Consider the following 15,780-nt stretch of genomic DNA (forward strand, 5'->3'; position numbering starts at 1 on the left):
TGATAGGGGGTTTATAAGCTATTTTGGGAGCTAATAGAATTTCTTAATTAGTAGAATTTACTCTTTTTTTCCTTCCTTTCTCTACTAGAATTTTTAAAATTCACTAACCCTTGATTCCTTAACCCTGTAAAGAGTTAATATTTTTAGGTGATGCTCTGTGAGCAATCCTGTTGATGTCACTAAGTATGGAATAAGCCTATTACCAGAGGGAAGAATTTGAAGTAGTTTTTTCCAGAGGGATATCTGAATTTAAAAATAACCAGCCTTTCTCTGCTTGTGAAAGAAAAACTAAAAGCATTTTTCACTGTTCATCTCACTTCTCCAACTTCTACAGAAAGTCAATTTCATGGAAGGTAGGTAAGTTTGTTACTGGTTAGAATTTCCTAGGCAGTTTCCCTCCAGGTTTAGACTTCATTACTAGACCCTTTGTAGCTTAATTATTAATAAGGTGATGAAACTATGGTTGTATCTGAAGTGACCACAAAGTTTCCATTAACCTTACCAGGACAGAGTCTGTTCCCATTCATACGTTAACAGTTAAATTGAAATTACAAACACCCTGTTGCTACAATAGCATGAACTACTCATGAGGGTTAACTTAGCTTTGGAAGCATTTCTTAGGCGTTTGAAGATGCCTCAAGTCCTTACACTGTAAGACTTGCTGCCTCCCTGTAGGAATCTGCAGTTGCCTTGATATCCCTCAAAATTATCTGCATTTACTGATGGTTGTGATACATGCTTGTATTGTGGTTGTCCCCCTCACCAGGATTTATAGTTGTTTGCACAAGTTCCTAATGAGCTCCTTTTAGGAGGAAACTTGGTAAACAATGCATCTATGGTTCGACTGATACTCCAGATATAGTTGATAGGAAGGTAGGGACTTCTGCAGAAAAAAATAGACAAGCTCTCAAGTACAGAAGTCCTAGAGGACTTGCAGAAGGGCTTGATGTGCCAAATGACTGGGTTGTTCTTCCTCCTTTCGCTGTTATTTGGTCTCATAAAACAATCCCTAAATAATTGAGCTAGACAATGGAAGGGAGATGGAGAAATTATGTCCCTCTTGCATTTATCAAGAGGAAATAGTCACTGTTACTCCATAGAATTAATTTCCATTGTTAAATCTGTGGAGATAGAAATAGAACAGTTAAGGCCCCAACCACAGTTAAGACAAGCTTAAAAGTACAGCTTACTTCCAGTACAAATACTTGTCTATGAAGAGCTTTTCCATTTGTGGCTTCTTAAAAACATGGTGTTGACACAATTTGGTTCCTCTGAATTTTAAGCAGTTCTGCCTGTTGTGCTGAGAGGTTTTTTTGGTTTTAAGCAGGAAAACAGCTACGCAACTGGAGGCAGTGTCAGTCTTGTACTTGGGAGAGGTCTTACTTCTTAGCATCATGTAAAAGCAGGGCATGACTGTCAAACCACCGACTGCTTCCAGTTCTGTAAGAACAGTAAATCCCACCCATGCGTGCTGAGAGGGGCAGAGCATATAATGGGTGTTACTTTGCTTTCTAGGGGAGAGCTGAACAAGTCAGACCTGGAAACTACTCCCATCAGAGACCTGAGGGATTTCTGCAAACTTGTGTTTTTTATCAATCTGTGCAGAGAGAGGGGAAAGTCTAGAGCAGCAGTCTTCAACTGCTGGCTCACAGGTAACAACAAACTGCCCACAAAGCCCTGTACTTTAATTCCTGCTCCACTTGCCGTACTACGCCCTTGGCTAAAGTGAGATGTTACTTGCAGCACATGGTTTACTGGGTGAAGTTGATCAGGGACCACAAAAGGGTGATCATCTGGGCTCTAAAAAAGGGTACAAGAGTGTGATTGGAGGGGTCTTCCATTTTGCCCAGACAACTGGGTGGTTTGGTGGGGAAGTACATCCTGAGAGAGAAGCTATGCTCTTGGAACAGTCTTTTCTAACCCTGCCCCTGTTTTGTTTACATAATTTTCTGGACGGCTATCCTTTTTCCTCAAAAACGGACGTTAAATTTAACTGCCTGCTCTCTGCCTTGTTGTAGACTCTGTGGTTTCCTTTGTGCGAGTGGCCCTTGGCCGGGGGGATCCTCTGAGGTGGAGGTGTAGTTTTTAATAAAAAGCCCTTCCCCAGGCCTGGGCCTGCAGCAGGGTAAGTCCCCGGCTGCCGCAGCCACCCTTCACCGGGCCTTCTCGCTGCGGCAGGGCCGGAGCTGCTTTCGTAATACAGAGTCCCGCGTCTAAATTTAGGACAAGAAAGGGGGGGGGGGGGAATAAAAAACCAAAATGGTTGAAGTCGGCGCCAGGCCAGGCACGACGGGCCTCCCCCCCGTTCCCCCGCTCCCCAGAAGAAGGGCAGGGAGCCCGGCGGGCCGCCCCCGCCTCCGCGGCCACGATCTCGGCCTTTGCGGCGCTGACTCACGGCGCCGCCGCCTCACGACTCCGGCCTTTCACGCCGCGCTTCCCGCGCCGTGACTCACGCCGCCCGCCCCCGCCGCGGCGGAGGGGCGGAGCGGAACGGCGGCGGGGAGGAGAAAGGGGGGTGGTGGGGTGGTGGTGGTGGCGGCGGCGGGGTGTGGAGAGGGGAGGGAGGGGGGGCGGCCGTTCCGCGTACAAAGCCCCGCCGCCGAGGTCACAGTGGCGGCGGCGGCGGCGGCGGCCCGTGTGGGGGAGCGGCATGGAGGGAGCCGGGGCGCTGCTGGCCCGCTGCCCCGCCGGCGGGCTGGGCGTCACCGTCTGCGCCGCCGCCGCCGCCGGGCTGCTGCTCTACCGCATCGCGCGGAGGTAGGGGCCGGGCCGGGCCGGGTGGTGGTGGTGGTGGTGGTGGTGGTGGTGGCGGGGGATAATGGCGGCCCGGATGAGGGCCGCCCTGGCGGGAAGGCTCCGGGCGGAGCTCGCCGTCCCGCCCGGCGCCGCCGTGCGCTGTGGCAGAGGGAACGGTGGCTTCGGCGGGGTGTGGAGAGAGCAGGTAGGGCTGCCGGCGGTGGGGTCGGCTGGGTTTTTGTCCCGCTTGGGGTGGGGGGGTATCCGTGAGGCGCGTGTTGAGGAAAGGATCCCCCCGAATTGTCAGCGGCCACAGAAACTCGCAGGTAAATGGCTGGAGGCGTTTTTTCCGTATCCCCTAGAATTGCCCTCGTGTCTTTGTGTGCCAGCACTGAACGTCAAGGACTCGCCTGCTGTGGGAGCTGTGCTTAGGGAATCTAAAGCGTTTGCCTTCCTCCGGTCCCTAGGTCAGAGGCTGGCGTTGTTACTGGTGGTATTGCGGAGGTTTTGGTGAAGGCTCGGGGTTTTCCTCTTTTGTTTTCTGACGTGTTTGAGGCAGGGAAAGAGAACGTTTTGCTTCTGGTGTTGGTTGATTTGGAGGCGAAAGCGGGGTGGCAGGGGGAAGAGCGGGAGGGTGCCGTAGAAATAACAGCGCTGTTAGTGCGGTGCTGAAACTTGGGAAGATGACATGGAAGTCCCAGTTACTAGTCTGGTCAGTGGCACGTAACGTTTCTGACCTTAGAACAAATTTAAACAGACCAATTGAAAACAAGGTTTGAAAAGCACCAGGAGAGAAGTCAGGATACAGGTTTCACAAAAACAGCAAAGCTTAACTTGATGGATTTTGATCTAGCGTAGCTTGAAATGAGTGTAGGAATATATGGAATAAGAGGCACTCCAGACTTTATAACAGAACAGACTCGGGCAGTCTGCTCATCTATTGAGTGCTTCTCTTGGAGAAAAAGGCAGTCCCAAGGACTCGTGCTAAGGTTAGTTTCAAGTTTACGCTTTGAAATAGAAGCGTATTTCTACATCCCTAATAAAATCTTAAGGTTTGCTCTAAAGCATTTGCTGTTTATATAACCGTATAAATGGTCAGTGGTATATTAGCCCATATACAAGACTTGACATTTCTATGGCATATTTAGGGCAACTAAGAAATACTAGTGGCCTAAAGCAATCCCCAGTGAAGCAGGCAGCATTTCTTTGACCCAGTTGAGGCTAACATGTCTTTTGAGGGAAGAGATTGGATTTGTTTTGCTTAAGTTCATCAGAAGGTCTCTGGAATGGGAAAGCATTTCTTCCCAAGTCCTTGAAAACTACTGGTGAGCTGTAAGTATTTTCAGGAGATGACCTTGGTAATTCTTTGGGGCTACATATTAGTGTTTTCTCAATACTGTTCTGATATTACCTGATTTCATACTTTGCATTAGTTAAATGAATCTTCCAAAATCATCAAGGAGGACAGCTTTATAAGGGACCGATCCAAATGCAGACACGATGCTTCCTTTGCCTTTGGTGTTAATGTTGTGACATAGCCCTGCTTTGCTTCATTTTCAGCGTGAGTGCACTTACACATCTAGTAAGATGCCTTTACCACCTTCTATAGAAAGGGAAATAAAATATATCAGAAAAACCTAGTGGAAAGTAGTTCTGGATTAACTGTCAACACGTGGAGTTACACTACTGTAACTGTGACAGTATCTAAGGCTGTGCTTTTTATATCAGGGAGGAAGAAGATTTGATGTCCAGATGCACACAGGAACTCCTTAAACCTTATGAGTTTGGGGCAGATAGGAAAACTGTATGTTTTGTGGTCTTCCTTCCAGATCACAGCTTGGCTACTTGTTTGTTACATAGTGTTGGAAGTCGGGTTGCTGAGTTCAGAACAGCAGCTGTAGCCCTGTTTCTTTCATCTTCTGTGCCCCTCCTGATTGTTAGCTGCTGACTTGTTGTCAGTACCAATATAGAGCACCCCATGGGACTCTGGGTCAGTGATGCCAGAGGCTGCTCCTTCTACAAGTAAAGTCAAGGTAAGCCATCACTCACTCTAAAAGAGGCCGGTAGGAACTTGGGAACTGCCGTGCAGCTAGTTTGTTTAGTTGAGAAGCCTGCCACAGATACCGAGAGGGCAAAAAGAGGCATCTTTTCTGGAGAATCCTGTCCTGATGGCCAGTATTCTGCAGAATATTAGAAGTTGCTAAAGCTGCAGTTTCAAAGAAGACAGCCTTTGAGGGGGACAGCACAGGAGGTGGTTACGATTGTGGGTCTGTCTCCTTGCCTAGGTCTACTGGGCACCTTTTTTCCTGTTAAGAGGACACTAAGTCTGGCACTTGGGTAAGGGTAGGCTGCATTATAACTTATGACACTGTACTAGAAATCTGGTCTTGTAGCTAAATCTTCAACCCTGTCTACAGCTGCTAGTTCTGAGCAAATGCATCTATGATATAGTTTTCCTGCTGGAAAATAGACAGCTGTGATGTGTTTTTCTGATGTTGGAAAATGGAGTTTAGCATTGGGTCTGCACTGGCAGATGCCTTTATTGACAAGTGATAGACATGGGCACAACCTGGAATTATGGCAGCTCAGTGAGCTCCCCCCACCCCAGGAGCTTCCCTAATTGTGAGCTGAACACAAATACCAGGTTTGATGAGCTCCTCTTAACTCAGTCATGCTGACCATACTGTGCCATGGGCTTGGTCTATACCTTGGAGCTTTGGCAGCTTGGTTATATCAAACTGCCGTCAGATGTTGTTCTGATCAAAACTGATCTGTGCAAAAGCACTCCTCTTCCTAGTGTGTTTTTTATTCAGATTTGCTGGCATAGCCATTTGTATAATAGCTTTGTAATCCAGTTGTGCCAGAACGAAGAGTTTTGCTTTAAATACTTTTAATGGAGAATGTTTTTTTCTTTTAATCCTTGGCAGAGGATGAGGGTAACCCAGCAAAAACTGCACATCTACCCGTGGCCTCTTAAGAATATGGAAACCCAAAGATCTGTATCTCCTGACCTAGCAGTAAAGGAGGGGGGGGAATAGATGTAAATAAAAATATTTAGAAATCCAGTTTATTGTTATCAGGTAACTGATTTGACCTGCACTTATCAGGAAGACTGTTGTTCTGGCAATCCATTAAAACTGTGGACTCAGCATGACCTTAAATGTATGTATAAATGGGGAATAGTGGAGAGTGTTGGAAGGAATGTTAAGTTCCTTCTCTTGTTACATGAGAGACAAACTGCTAAACAATGTTTGTCAGTGGGTATACCTGCAGTCTGATTTTTTTGTTAGCAAAGTAAAGGAGTCTGATAGCCTCTCACAAAGGAACGTTTTGTCATGTTGTTTGAGCAGTATCAGACATTTAGGTGTTGATCTCATAACTGAGTTTACTCCCAGTGTGTCCCCCCAGTGTTGTCTTAAGCAAAGATCTGTCTGCAAAACAATTTGTCCAAACCTGGGAATTTTTTCTAGCCTGTTTGGGTGTGCAGGCTACATCTTGAGTGTTAGCACAGCAAGTCAGCTGTTAATGGAATCTCTCTGTGCAGTAAGTAATTCAATCACTTCTTGTTGCTCAGGTTTTATTTTGCAAGGTGGTTCTTTGTCCAGTGACGCTAGTTCAAGTTAATACAGTGTTAGATGATAAACTCCTTAGGGAAGATTTGCCTAGTGTTTTGCAAGGGATTGAGCACATGGTAAATGCTTAGTTTTGCACTGTCTGTCTCATAGCAGAATGCCTGACTTCAGAAGCAATGTGTGCTCTAGCTTATTACGTTCAGCTGCTGCCTGAATTCAGTCAAGGTATATATAGTTCCAAAGTAATTAAATCCATATTTGAGAGTCTTTTCAAATGCAGTACTTGTTTTTTGTTTTTTAAAGTCCTGCCCAGTTACTAGAAAATTAGGACCCTACCTACGTGTTCTTGCCTGAAATGACCTTTCTTTTTTTTTCTTCTTTTTGCATCCAGCAGGTTGGGAACTTCTGATGTTTTTGCACCTATTTCTATGGCAACAGATTATAGGTTCACAAAAGGAAGGATTATTGCTTTTTAACCTAAATAATCCAGGTTTTAGCAATTTCTTTTGCATACATTGTGATAATGAAGGGCTGCTATTTAACTCTTGGTAGCAATTCCTCAGCCTCAAGGGTGAGAAATGGAATCCTCTTTGGAAAAGGTGGAAAGGTCTCGAGTATACTAAGGATTTGGTCTCTGATATTAGCAAGTTAGATAGGGTTTGGCATTGGTTCTTTTTTTTTCTTTTTTTTTTTTTTTTTTGCTTTATAGCATGCATGCTTTACTAATTTTTTGACCTGTGCTTTCCACTTCTGTGTTATCCTTGAAATTAGTGCTTCTACCTACTCTGTAATGTCATGGAAGTTAGAGACTGGTGGTAGGTAGAGGCTGAAGTGTGGCATGTCTTACTTCCATGGCTGCCAGATGATGGTGCCACAGCAGCATGAAGGTGGGATTGTAGCACTTTCTACAGTACCTGGGACCTGTGCAATAACCTACATCAGAGGATGGAATTTAGGTTTTGCTTGCTATCAGAGCCTATGCTCAAGGTGCAGTAAGATTTGTATTTTGGTGGTTAAGATGCTGAAACCTATGTGTTATATTTTCATAGCTTTTACACCTATGATAGTGAGATGAAACTAAAACCAACAGATGTTGCTGTCCATCCTTCATATGGCTGTTTTGACCTGTGGTTTGCTTGGCTTTTGGACAGTCATAGCTCATGGATAACTTGGACTAGAGACCTAGATTTCTGTCTGGTTTAAACTTTTTTTTATTGCCTGTCAGTTTCAATGGTGGTATTTTTAACTCGGATCACTTACTGTTTTGAGTCCCCTTGGCAATGGAGAAAGTTGAGCAGTGAATATTCACTTTAAGAGGGGTGTGGGTGGATGCATCTATTTTGAGATGAGAATCTGTCACCCTAGTAGCTCCAGCCATTTTCTTTCAGCATCTGGCAGGGAATCCTCTGCGCACTCTGGCTTTTTAGGCTTCTTTCTGGTGCTTCATTTCAAGCTTATCCTTGTCATTAATACTCAAAACAGGAGGCCCAAGCTTGATGGTTTGATATTTTATGAATCAAGTTTCAAGACATGGTCTATGGAAATGGGAGTGGGGAAGAATCTTAACTGTAGGCATCCAGCTACAAAGATAATGGCTGAGAGAGAAGCCAGCTTAACTAAGGGGAGAGCCCACCTGCCTGTTTGGTTGCAGGGTGCCAGACCACATTTCTGCAGCATTCAGAAGATGTCTTGCTACAGAATATTGTAGCAGCAGAGAACATTTCCTAGAGCAGGAAGAAGAGCAAGTTGCTCTCAACTGGTGAGCATGTTGGCAACTCTTACTTGCTTTCCAGGCCCTCAGTGAGCCTCCCTGCTCAGTTGCTTTCACTGCTACTGTAGAAGCTGTCCAGCGGGAGGCATGCTGGTTCCTTGGTGGAGTTAAGCAGCAAACAGGGCTGGTGGCAGCTGGGTCCATTTGTCTGCATAGCTGCCATAGCGAGTCCCTGCCTGGGCTTTGCCTGAACAGCTGCCCTTTCTTGGAGGTGTGATCGGGACTGGTTCTGAGAAACCCAGACAGCTGGGCTGTGTTGCCTTGACCTGCCAGGAAGCTTCCTCTTGGGTATTGCACAGAGTTTTGAGATAAATGCAGACCTTCTTTAGCAGCCAGGCCACTGAAGTTCCTTGCTCAAACATCTGTCACAACCTGTTGCCATGGGGCCGTGTCACAGCTGTTTCTCTTGTAGTGACCCGTTGTTTTAACAGGATTGTTTTAAAAAACAAGAGGCTTATGGATCCAGGTCATAAGTCTTTGTCTCTTCAGTTGCAGTGCATAAAAACTGGGGAAGACATGTTGATTCCTCAGTTCCTTCTTATGTGTCTAAAGCTGTGAAGAAACAGCTATTTACAGTGCCTGAACCGTGGGGTAGTTTGATATGCCCTTGTCCTTGAAAAATTTTGTAAAAAGCAGGGCAGACAAAACTGTAACCATCGGCCCATTTCCTAGGTTTCTGAGTACCATCATATGCAATTCTTGTGGATCATAGCTTCTGTTTCTCAGAATCCTGTGTATTAAGCAGCAACTCTACTGCACCCTTTGCATATATTAACGCTTCTGATTATGGAGAGGACTTGCACCCCCAAATATGCCTCTGATAAACAGTGGCTTATTCACAAGGTGGTTATTAAAGTTCTGGCATGTCCATGGTACTAGCACGAAGAGATAAGAGCATCAGGCAGAATTTATTTCTACTTTGATAGTCCATCTTCTCATTGCTAAAAAGACTACTCTGAGTCATATCGTTAAACATACTGAACGGCAAGATTGATTGTTATTCCAGCCTCCCTTGCATTTCCCTGTTTGAAAGCCATTGCTTTCCTCTACATCGGCTGAATTCAGTGTTTGTGCCTGACATGTTTCCTTTCCTAACAGAAAGAAGCCCACGCACGTGACAGTGAACTGCTGGTTCTGCAATCAGGACACGGTAGTGCCATATGGGAATCGCAACTGCTGGGATTGCCCCAACTGTGAGCAGTACAATGGGTTCCAAGAGGTACTGTAACAAATTGCTTGAACGGTGGCTGGGAAGGTGCATGCCCTGTGGAACAGTGCTTGCGGGAAAACCCTGCTCCTCATTTAAGGTGATACCCAGTGCAGATGACTATCCAGTGGTTTGACAGCTGGCAGCTCTGTGCTGAGCACCTGTGAACTCAGCAGCTGATCACTTGATCAAATTTGAGAAAGAATCCATTGTATTGGGATGTGTTGACATGGGATGATAAAGACAAATTCTCCTCTCTTGCTTTAAAGAGCAAGAAGGCCCTTGACATTTTCACCAATATCTCTTAAGAATCTTTTTTTTAATATATGGAACAATTCTCTGGTTTTATATTTTGAAACACCTGAATTGCTGTATTTAGGGTATTAAATAACAAAGCTTGTCTTAAGCCAAAATCCCCCACCACCAGCTGCTTGCAGTAGGTGTACAGAACAGTGGAGGGGGAGAAGATTTGGTGCATTTTGTCTCTTTTTTTTTTTCCCCTTGTTTCTATTGTTATATAGGTTAATGCATGGAGTGTAGAGCTCCTGACAGAGCTTAGGGAATCTTGTTATCAACCAGAGGATACCTAGCTTTGATTTTTATGATCTCATGTTTGCTTTCTCTGCTGCTTCCCTTTTTGCTTCTTGTCAGAATGGAGACTACAACAAGCCCATCCCTGCTCAGTACATGGAACACCTTAACCATGTTGTGTCGGGTGGTACAACTTTCTGTGATCCTACCAAACCGCAACAGTGGGTGAGCAGCCAAATTCTGCTTTGCAAGAAATGCAACAACCATCAAACCACAAAGATCAAACAGCTGGCTTCATTCTCACCAAGGGAGGAAGTAAGTGTTGGTTAGGGACTGGCATCACAGGAGAATGTTTGTCCAAGGCATTCCCATGCATGTATCTGTTATTCCTGCTCTGTTTAATTCCATGCTGCAGCCTAGTAAGCAGGAGAGAGAGGAATTTTTCAGTGTGCTATGGAACGTTGCTCCAATAATCTTCAGAAGCACTATGTGGCACTCTGGTGCAGAGAAGGTTACTAATTAGCGTTGCGAACTTACCTAATCATACTCCAAAGCCAGAATGTAATGACCTGTTCTGGATGGACACTTGAAGTTGAAGCCTGAGCCCAAAACCAAACGTGCACATTGCTGAGTTCAGTTTACAACTCCAGTACTTAACCATTGAGCCAGCTGAGCTTATAGGATCTGGTAGGCACAACAGCCCAGTAGTTACCTTGAAGCCTTAACAGAATTTTTTTTTTCCTGAGGTCTTGGCTGTGCTGCTCTGCTTTTACTAGTGAAGTGGGAGAGGAATCCTGTGCAACCACATCATCTCCCTGGTTCGGCATTTGTGCCTACAAGGGCAAAGGGATTTTACAGTTAGAGCAGCAGGATTTCCTGCTGAGTAACTTCTTGGCCTTCCCATTGCTTAATATGTATGGAGGATAGGATAGTGGGGTTTCTCCTTCACAGTTTTATTGCTCTCCAAAGTTTCATGTAGAGAGTTTAGTGCTGCACTCCTTAGCTTTCAACCATGGTCAAGCCTTGGGGTTATAAGGCTGTGCTATAGTGGGATGTGTTTATCCTCTGGGGTGCCTAATCCAGTCTGCTTTGTGTAATTGTAATGAGTTTAATCAGGATGACTCCTGAGGAAGAGATCTAAATTTGATCATGCTCAATGAGAACAACTGATTCCCTTTTCTCAGCTATATTTCTAGTCCCTGCCTCTTGCCAGACTTATCCACTTGCTCAAGTAACAGCAGCCTTTGGCCCCTTTTTAGGCATTCAGTGAACTGCGGTGTCTCTGCCAGCTAAGAAACATGGGACTGTGTTATCCAACATGGTTAGATATGTGTGTCAGTGACAGCAGTGGCCTGTCTTAGCATTGCTGGCCTGTCCAGTAAGGAATGAGCCTGCTGCTACTAGTCTCTCCCATGCGATTCCATCTCAATTCCGGCAGATGGAGCATGTGAAACTGCTGCAGCAAGCCTTCAGGCAGCTACAATGCATCTTTCTACTTCCCTCTCCCAAAGAAGCTGCATGCTTTCAGCTGTATGGTTTTGGTACAAGGATCTTGACAGAGTGAAGATGGAAGAGCCCTGGAAGCCTCTGTGATAAGTGATGTGTCCACTGTAGTGACGCTGAAAAATGTACCTTCGGCCTTACTCATTGTCTTGTTTTTACAAATGCTGTTAATGATTTATGGAGCTCATCTCACCAGGGCCTTCAAACAGTGACAGCCTTCGAGTCTGGGGCCAAGTTTTGGAAGGAACTTGTCTCTTTCTCCAGCACAGTGGTGTAAAGGGGCAATACGTCTTTTGTGTCCCCTCCTTTGAGGAGGGGAAGAGCATTTCTAGTTTTTTGTCTCATCTTCTGCGTTCCATTCATAAGGTCTCGACAAAGACAGCAAAATTGGGCCGCAGAAATTCAACATCCTGAAATTGGGCCACAGCAGCCTTCTGTAAGGGCTGTTTCTTCTCTTCTAGGACACGGGAGGCTGTGTCAGCTGTATGTGAAGTTGGTTGCATTGCTGGCCTCCAGCTTGGTCACTGTTCAGGCCTGGTTTCAGGGGGCTGTTCCTCTGGAGACTGGAAGCATGCCTTGCTCTCATGTCAGTAGCAAGCATGATAACTGGTGAGGGACCTGCAATTCTCACCTACTTTTCCTCTCCTATTCTCTCACCAGGGCAAATATGATGAGGAGATTGAGGTGTATAAGCACCATCTGGAGCAGACCTACAAGCTGTGCCGTCCATGCCAGGCTGCTGTGGAGTATTACATAAAACACCAGAATCGGCAGCTCCGGGCACTGCTACTCAGCCACCATTTCAAACGCCGTGAGACAGACAAGACCTATGCTCAGGTACATGGAGGGAGAGATGAGGGAATTTAGGGGGAAGTGCAGAGAACTGGGTACGTCTGCACCTGGATTTGCTGCTGGGAAAGGAAGGCAGCAACCTTGGGGCTCTCTGACTCTGGGAGCTTGGGCAGAAGTTTGAAGAGCACAGGATAGTTGCCACAGATGCTCCTGATGTTAGCTTGAGGTTTTCCTCTTACTGATGTCATTCAGTGCAATTGCCAGAAGGTAAGTCTAATGTAATACTAAGAACAGAGTGGAAGCCAATAGTGGGACAGGCAGAAAAGGGGAGGTAGGGAAGCCAATTTATGAGTACAGTGCAGGCAACTACAGAGTACAGGGCGGGGGGGGGGGAGAAGGAAGAGTGATGGAAAGTGAATTATGGCCCTCTCCTTGCTTCACTGCCCTGCCTGACCTTGGCTTCTGCACATACCTCTACTGTTGCTCTTTGCTGTTCTACAACACCCCATGTGGTGTCAGCCCAGTACAGGAACTTAGAAGGACTTAAGAAAAACTGTCCAGTAAACCATACAGTCTGGAAGTGTTTCATAAAGCACTGTTTCAAAAACTTACTACAGTTTGTTCAGCTTCTGACAAGGTGGTTCTCCCTTCCTCTGCAGAATTTATGTTCATCCTCCTCTTCTGCTTCCATAACCACACCAGCTCAGGTGATATTTCTGCGGTTCTTGGCCTTCCTCAGCTGTGCATTCCTGGTTCTGATGGCCTTGTATGGGTCAGGCGACCCCTTCTCACTCAGTGCAGCTGTCCCTGCTCCCGTCTCCTCTGATCCAGCATCCATTCGGAACAGGACTGGTACAAGCTCACATGCAGACTTGGAAAATGACACTTCCGTGACGGTGGCAGGCTGGCGGGAGCTGCTCCGCCTGCTCCCAGAACAGATGGTGGAGAACCTGAGTGCCGCATGGGCTTACGGGAAGAATCACCAGATAGCAGTCGCTGTCCTTGGGCTGTTCACCTGCCTGTTGGCCATGTTCTTAGCTGGGCGGATCAGGTGAGTGTGCTCTTTTCTGTTTCACTTAAAGGAAAACTGCATTATACTGGAGGTCCTTTGCACTGTCTTGACGCAGCGAGCCAGGGAGTAAACATTTGCCAGAATGGCACATGTAGTACTGGGTGGTGCAGTTCTTGTTATTCTTTGGGTTGTCAGACAGCTGGATGGAGACAGCAGAGCTTGCTTTGGATCTCTGCCTTGGTTCATTCAATTTAAGCTTGAATTACTGTGAATGAAAAGCTCCCTGTGCAGCTCTGTAATTTGGGCAAAAATGGAACTGGTCTAATCAATTGCCACAGCAGTGGGAAAGGCCACAGATGATACAACTGTAGTAAGAGATAGTACATAACCTGCTCAGTCTGTGTACCCTCCCCACTTTTTCCCCACTTTCCTTCTCCTTCCTCAGAACCAAGGAGGTTCATTGGTGTTTAAACTCTTACCTTATGTCTTGTTTGGTTTCTTCTTGGCATTGCAGGCTCCGGAGAATTGATGCGTTTGCTTCAGTCTTGTGGTTCGTAGTGATGAGTCTGCATTTAGCTGAGAGGTACCTGAAGATGGAAACACCCAACTGGCTAGACACAGCCAAATTTGGCACCACATCCTTGTGCTGCTTGGTAGGCTTCACCGCAGCAGTGGCCACGCGGAAATCTACGGGCCATCGGAGATACCGGCCCCGAAGGTCAGAGCCAGAGCAGTGACGCTGGGGGAAGGAGGAAAAAAAGCCTTGTGAACTCTTTGCGACTGGTGCTTTTCTCTCCTCATTTTATTTTCCTTTCCTCTTTGTTTTTCTTTTTATTTTTTTTAAATTAGATAAGCAGTGAAGATCTCTTCTTCCTTTATATATTTCTTTTTCTTTTTTTTTTTTTTTTCCCATCCTTGCTTCCCACTGTGCTAGCTGCTTGGAGCATTTCCACTGCTGGTGCTAGCCATGGAAGCTACTCCTGCTGCCTCCATTCTCCCTTCCTTCTGAATCCTACGTCAGCAGTGCAAATATCCAACCTTCCCAAAGCCAGTTCTTCCAGCAGCTGCTTCACAAACTGCTCCATAAATGCAGCATCTTCCCCATTCTGCTCCTCCAGCCAAAGAGAATCTGGCTTCTCCTGTCCTTCCGGTTCTTCTCACTGCCTGTCCATCCTTAGCCAGTCACAGAGGAATCCTCTGCCTTGATCCTCCATGGGGCCCAGGCCACCTTCAGTTTTCTAATGGTGCTGGTCATTTTAATTTCGAACTGATGCGAACTTGCCTCTGGATTCCGAGTCCTCGTAATGTGTGCTGTAGTAACACTGCATGGTGTACAGGCATGCAAGGAGGGGACCACATGTAGTCCACAACCTAGTTCTTCTTGCCTTCCACTGCATAGCATTACTTAACTGCATGTTCTCTTACTCTGCCATTCTCCTATGACTTCTATTTCAAATGGAGAGCCGTCCTTAAGTGCTTTTGACTGGAACTTCAATAATTTATTTAAAAGGGTGCTTTAAAAGGTTATGTAGCTCAGGGTGTCTTGATTGAATATCTGAAAGTATAGAGCTGTTTTAGGCTAAATTTTCAAATCTGCCAGTGGCCGTTGCTTTCAATAACGGTTTTCTTTGGCTTTTTTTACCCACCCACTCCCACCACCCCCCAAGGAGCACCTGTGTAAAAGCACAACTGGATAAAAATGCATATGTTCCTCCACCCCTGTAGCCTTGAAAGAGAAGAAATAAGGGACTAACAGCCTCATGCTATGGTATATGGTCAGCTTTCATTGTACATCACTACTTATTTAGTCAATGTTTTCCTTATTGTTGAGAATACAGATTAGGAGGATGTGCTACAGGAAGGGGTGGGAGCCTCTGCTGGGGGACTGCATGGCAATAGAGATGGATTTTTCTTGTTACTTGGTGGGGGTATTTTTGAAGTCTGGCATTGGTGCTAATGCTGCTGAAGAAAGGGGTCTGGAAATGGTGACTTTGATTTGAGTGCCTGGCAGTCCTCTGCTGAAATCTGGGATGACTGGATGTTACTTTGTGGGGAGGAAAGAGCTTTCAGCTGCTTGGGTTTTTGTAGGATTAACTTGTTGGGGCCTCTTAGGATAAGCAGTCTGATAGCCTGCACTGTTTTTTGCAAGGCACTCCACCAAGTTTCTCATCTGGATTTGGGCCTTTCAAGAGGAAATAGCATTGTTACAGAAGATGTGCTATTTTCTTCTCTTCAGAATAGTGCAATGGAACTTGCCACGCTAATAGTCTGATATAACTTAATTGGATGTCTTGATTTTCCTATGTATAAACTCTAAAATAATCAGAATGAAGATCTCACTATGAAGTATCTGCACCTTCTGCTGAAAGATTCAGATGCTACTGAATGCTGCAGATGCTGGTGAAATTATAGAAGCTTTTTTTTGAAGAAAACAAAAGATTTCATAGATTTTCATAGTTACTGTTCTTCATACTGGTATTTATTTTGAAAGCAGAAAGGTAACACTAACAAAAGCTCTGTAGAGATTCGTTAACAATAAGCTAAGCTGAGTGTATCATGGGAAGGTACAGCTCCTGGCTGAAGGACCACGTGCCTGTAACTTAACAACTGACATGGGAAGGGGGGACGCAAACCTGCTTCCCAGATGTGGACTGCT

At 45.7% G+C, this 15,780-nt stretch overlaps 1 protein-coding gene across 6 annotated transcripts in view; it reads left to right on the forward strand.

The window, feature by feature from the left end:
* Positions 1–2,586: 2,586 nt before the first annotated feature.
* The window catches only part of TMEM201 (transmembrane protein 201), a 29,950-nt gene continuing 16,756 nt past the window's right edge, over positions 2,587–15,780 (forward strand). For 4 of the 6 annotated variants that reach the window (XM_049815898.1, XM_049815813.1, XM_049815984.1 and 1 more), the window contains exons 1-6: positions 2,587–2,757; positions 9,178–9,298; positions 9,938–10,132; positions 11,981–12,157; positions 12,772–13,163; positions 13,639–13,842. In XM_049815898.1, the coding sequence (XP_049671855.1) occupies positions 2,651–2,757; positions 9,178–9,298; positions 9,938–10,132; positions 11,981–12,157; positions 12,772–13,163; positions 13,639–13,842 (1,196 nt within the window). In that variant the 5' untranslated portion in view covers positions 2,587–2,650. The remainder of the gene's footprint in view (positions 2,758–9,177; positions 9,299–9,937; positions 10,133–11,980; positions 12,158–12,771; positions 13,164–13,638; positions 13,843–15,780) is intronic. The other 2 variants (XM_049815570.1, XM_049815651.1) reach the window with 2 other exon arrangements.

This window comes from Accipiter gentilis, chromosome 1 (assembly GCF_929443795.1).
Source record: "Accipiter gentilis chromosome 1, bAccGen1.1, whole genome shotgun sequence".
NCBI lineage: Eukaryota > Metazoa > Chordata > Aves > Accipitriformes > Accipitridae > Astur > Astur gentilis.